The sequence below is a fragment of the Panicum virgatum genome, chromosome 2K (genome assembly GCF_016808335.1).
Source record: "Panicum virgatum strain AP13 chromosome 2K, P.virgatum_v5, whole genome shotgun sequence".
NCBI classification, from domain to species: domain Eukaryota; kingdom Viridiplantae; phylum Streptophyta; class Magnoliopsida; order Poales; family Poaceae; genus Panicum; species Panicum virgatum.
Window position 1 is genome coordinate 68,755,289 of NC_053137.1, and position 4,944 is coordinate 68,760,232.

The window sequence follows — 4,944 nt, forward strand, 5'->3', positions numbered from 1 at the left end:
CCGTGACGACCGCAGCTCGTCGTCCTCTCCGCCGCTCCCTTCCCTCCCGTTCGACCAGCCACGCTGCTGCCTCTCCGCCGCCGCGCGCGTCCTTGTCCCTCCCGTGTCTCTGTCCCGGGATCGATCGATTGGACCACCAATCTCTGTCCACGTGGGGCCACCGGTGCCATGGGCGGGCACTGGATCCCTACCAGCCATAGGATTGACGGGACACGGGAGCATGGGCACTGCCCCGGCTGGCGGCATGCGTAGCAGCATGTAGCTCCGTCCATGAATGGCGACGCTGCGGCAACCCACGCTCGCGCGGCCGGCGATGCTGCGGCAACCCACGCTCGCGCGGCTAGCAAGGCGCAGCAAGGCGCCGGAGTGGGTGCACGGGCCGGGGCGGCGGCCGCGCGGGGAGCGGGCATCGGAGCAGGCGCATGGCGGGGGCGGGGGCCGCAGCGGAGCGTGCGCGGGGCGTTGGGACAGCGGTCACGCGGCGCGGCCGACGGTGGACCGGCGGCAGAGCGTGCTCGCGAGTTGGGGCGGCGACTGCGCGGGTAGCCGGCGCACGGGCCTTTCCTGCTTTGGTTTCTGGAGGTGAAAGATGAATATGACAAGTGGGGCCCACTTGACAGCGAGAAGAGTTGCGGGACCCAGCCGTCGGAGAGGGAGAAGATAGGAGCAGCCGAGGAGTAGAAAGGACATTTCGCATGCTCTTGCTGACTATGCTGACTATGTGCTAGCGTGTTACACTATATGGCCTGTCACGTCAGCTAAAGTAGTGTGGCCTGCCTCGTCAGCTAAAGTAGTAAAAATGAAAGATCAGCTAAAGTAGTGTGGCCTGCCTCGTCAGCTAAAGTAGTAAAAATGAAAGATCGCGAAACAAAGGTGTTAAATATGTAGGTGTTTAATATTGATAATCCGCGAAACATCCGTTATTATAATGGTAAACCCCCTCTCCTCGCCGGACGGAGGACTACAGTTCTACTCCTCCGCCCTTGGGTTCCCCACGGCCCACGCGGACGCGGAACGCGCCTCCTCTCCCCTGCTCTCTCCTCGGCAAGGAGAGAACCGGAACGAGCCATGGAAAGCTGCTCCCCTGCCTCGGCCCTCGGGGGCGCCAAGAAGAAGAGGCCTCTGGAGATCCCGCCCTCCTCAGGTGAGGTGATCCTCCCCCCCCCCCCCTCCCCCACAAAGGTGGTCCCTTTCTTGGGGCTCTGCGGATTCCGTGATTTCGACTCCATAATTCATCTCATCAACAGTCTTCCTGCCCCCGCCCCAAACGTTGGGTTTTTGGGCCAACCATTCATTTCTAAAACCTCCTTTCTTTTGCAATTCGACTTGGGGAATGAGAATGGATGGTGCCCACCACTTTCATGACTTGTATCCGGCCACGCCCTTCCTTTTTGCTCAGGCATGTGTCGATTGTTCCTGTTGCTGCTGCAGAGAAACCCAACCTGGGGCCATCGCCCAGTGTGATGAAGCAGGACTCGTTGGAGGTGAACAAGGATGCTGCAAACAAGGACATCGTCTTGAGCAATGGATCTGACCATCACCAAATCGCTGCGCAGACCTTCACTTTCAGGGACCTCGCAGTGGTCACAAGGAACTTCAGACCTGATTGCCTTCTTGGTGGGGGTGGATTTGGCCGAGTGTATAAAGGCTATCTGAACTGTGTCAACCAGGTGAGTCTCTTGCTTCCCTGCCTGTTTGATTACTCTCTCTATTATACATATATCCCTAGTTCAAGTTGTAACTGATATTAGTACAAACCTTCAAAACATTAGCATTCCCTATAAGATGTAATGATGAATATACTAGACATAGGCTGCTATTAATGTTCCTTCGATGACATCCCCCAAAAAATTCCATGGATGCACACCCAACAGTCCAGCAATGTGCATCACAACAACAACAACATAGCTTTTTTTCCCAAGCAAGTTAGGGTAGACTAGAGATGAAACCCGAAAGAAATAAGTTCAAAGTTCAGGCACATTGATAGCTAGTCTCCAAGTGCTCCTATCTAAAGCTATCTCTTTAGAGATATTCCAATCCTTAAGGTCTCTCTTAACCGACTCATCCCATGTCAGTTTAGGTCTACCTCTACCCCTCTTTACATTATCGACCTACTCAAGAACCCCATTACGCACCGGCGCCTCAGGAGGCCTTCGTTGGACATGTCCAAACCATCTCAGCCGATACTGGATAAGTTTCTCCTCAATTGGTGCCACCCCGACCCTATCCCGAATAACTTCATTCCGGACTCTATCCCTCCTTGTGTGCCCGCAAAACCACCGCAACATCCGCATCTCTGCTACACTTAGTTGCTGGACATGTCGCCTTTTTGTAGGCCAACATTCAGCATCGTATAACATCGCCGGACGAATTACTGTCCTATAGAATTTGCCTTTTAGCTTTTGTAGCACCCTCTTGTCACAAAGGATGCCAGAAGCTTGCCGTCATTTCAACCAGCTAGCTGAAATTCTATGTCTAACATCTTCATCAATGTCGCCATCCTTTTGTAGCACCGATCCTAAATACCGAAAAGTATCCTTCTGGACCACCACTTGCCCATCTAGACTAACGTCTCCCCCTCATGCCTAGTTCGCGCTGAAATCGCACATCATGTACTCGGTCTTGGTCCTACTAAGTCTGAACCCTTTCGACTCTAACGTGCGTCTCCACAGCTCTAACATGCACATCCGCAAAGTGTATGTGTAGGAAAACTCAAATGTTTCTGATGGCAAGTGCATTTTAATATGGCATGCCATTCCTTACCATGATAGGTTGTTGCTATAAAGCAGCTTGACCGTAACGGATTACAAGGCAACAGGGAGTTTCTTGTTGAAGTTCTGATGCTGAGCTTGCTGCATCACCCAAATCTTGTCAGCCTTATTGGCTACTGTGCTGATGGCGATCAGAGGCTCTTGGTTTATGAATACATGCCTCTAGGTTCTCTTGAGGATCACCTTCATGGTATGCTATTTAAATCCTGCACTGCTGTATTTTCCTTTTGAATTGATAGCACTGTTACTGGACGGTTAAAATTTGTCTACTCACAGCTGCTTATTAGTTTACTCAGATCCCCAGATAAGGCACGGCTTGATTGGAATACAGGGATGAAGATAGCTGCTGGTGCAGCGAAAGGGCTAGAGTATTTACATGACAAAGCCAGTCCTCCTGTCATATACCGTGACTTGAAATGTTCAAACATCTTACTTGGAGAGGGTTATCACCCAAAACTTTCTGATTTTGGATTGGCAAAGCTTGGTCCAGTCGGTGATAAAACTCATGTGTCCACAAGAGTGATGGGGACATATGGGTATTGTGCCCCTGAGTATGCTATGACCGGACAGTTGACCCTAAAGTCAGACATTTATAGCTTTGGTGTTGTCCTTTTGGAGATCATTACAGGACGAAGGGTTATTGATAACACCCGAGTCGTGGGGGAGCAAAATCTTGTTGCTTGGGTAAGCCACTGTTGCTGTTCTTTTGTTATGTTTTGACTTTTGTCCATGCTATGATTAGTATAGATGTGAGTATGGAGAAGAGCACATTGCGCTATCTTCTGCCTCTTTGTTAACTTATTCTGGAAAAATTGACCAGATGTCTGCCTCTTAGCTCGGAAGTTCAGTAAGCTGAGTGTTATAGCTTCAGTCTTTGGTATCGTATCACCTGAAGGGAAAGTCTAGGAGGTTGCTCCAGTGCCTCTCTTTATTTATTTTCAATTTCACCATTTCATGGCAACAAACTTCATCAGCGGCACTAGCACTACATTAATTTTGCTGGTTTTCTGTAATGATTTTGGCATGGTCCATTTTGTTGCCCCGATGCATTAGTGTAAAGCTGTTGAATAATAGATTATGACATGACAATCTTTCTGCTAGAGAAGCTCTTGCTTGCTGTGAAAAAAGTCTAGAACCCCTTCATGTATCTGTCCCCACCAGTTGTGTTACCTTCTTGATGCTCTATTTCAGGCCCGGCCCTTGTTCAAAGACAGGAGGAAATTCCCCCTGATGGCTGACCCTGCACTAGAGGGTCAGTATCCGTCAAGGGGATTGTACCAGGCCCTTGCTTTTGCTGCAATGTGTGTTCAAGAGCAACCGAGCATGAGACCACTGATCGGAGATGTGGTCACAGCTCTTACTTACCTTGCCTCCCAGACCTACGATCCGGAGGCACATGGCATTTCACGCATGGTGGCTCCAGGCACGCCACCACGGACTAGGACCAGGAATCGAAGCCATGGCTCTGTGGATCAGAGAGGAAGCGGCTAAGCAAGGTGGTGGATGGTTTTGGGAAGCCCAGTTTGGTAAGCATCTAATCTCAAGGTGGGTGTGTGGGAGCAGGAGCTAGCAGTCCATGCGGGTGGAGATGGAGAGAGATTTTTTTTTTCTGGTTTTGCTGGAATGGAAGGCATCAGTTTGGAGAGAGATGGATGGTCTGGTCTCTGGTGTATTCCTGTAACGTCCCGCCTCTCCGAGGCCGGGCCCGCTTACATCTGGCTGCTTTCTAGGACATAGACTGTCCTCACAGACCAACACCAGTTTTTTCTGCACACTTTGTCCTCACTCATGTAACATCAGAGTTCTTTGGAGACCGGCTTCCGAAAAAGAAATTGCAACTTGTTGGTATGAGTATTCTATTAATCCTATTAAGCCCTGGGCCGGGGTGTCACAATTCCTCTGTGAGATTGTGTGTTAAAAAGCTCGAAATGCCAAGCGTTCCATTTCATCATCATGTTAAAAGGGTACAGTGCGGTACATATGTGATCTCTCGGTCTGGGTGTATTTCATTTCCATCTGCAGGACAGTTGCGATCAATACAGTAGAGTATCCCCTTCCCAGGGCCTGATGTGAGGCTCTGATCAATCATTTAATTGGTCTCGTAGCATCGAAAGATCGCCATTTTCGTAAAATACCATCCAAAGTTCGCCGCTTCGTAAAATATCAAGTTCGC

At 50.1% G+C, this 4,944-nt stretch overlaps 1 protein-coding gene across 6 annotated transcripts; it reads left to right on the forward strand.

Annotated features, from left to right (window-relative positions):
- Positions 1–945: 945 nt before the first annotated feature.
- Positions 946–4,676, forward strand: LOC120694943 (probable serine/threonine-protein kinase PBL7). 6 transcript variants are annotated; one of them, XM_039978280.1, is made up of 5 exons: positions 946–1,144; positions 1,432–1,670; positions 2,772–2,961; positions 3,068–3,455; positions 3,963–4,676. In XM_039978280.1, the coding sequence occupies exons 1-4, from the start codon at positions 1,069–1,071 to the stop codon at positions 3,106–3,108; spliced, it is 546 nt and encodes a 181-aa protein (XP_039834214.1). In that variant the 5' UTR covers positions 946–1,068; the 3' UTR covers positions 3,109–3,455; positions 3,963–4,676. The 6 variants fall into 6 exon arrangements, with proteins under 6 accessions (XP_039834214.1, XP_039834215.1, XP_039834212.1 ...); XM_039978278.1 differs by having other exon boundaries at positions 955–1,149; XM_039978277.1 differs by having other exon boundaries at positions 955–1,144; positions 3,059–3,455.
- Positions 4,677–4,944: the final 268 nt, after the last annotated feature.

Bases quoted from the DNA above. Each gene is read 5' to 3' on its own strand.
- LOC120694943 (XM_039978278.1), top strand. From the start codon at position 3,105: ATGAAGATAGCTGCTGGTGCAGCGAAAGGGCTAGAGTATTTACATGAC. The intron at 3,456-3,962 runs GTAAGCCACTGT...GCTCTATTTCAG, and splicing joins AGCAAAATCTTGTTGCTTGG to GCCCGGCCCTTGTTCAAAGA.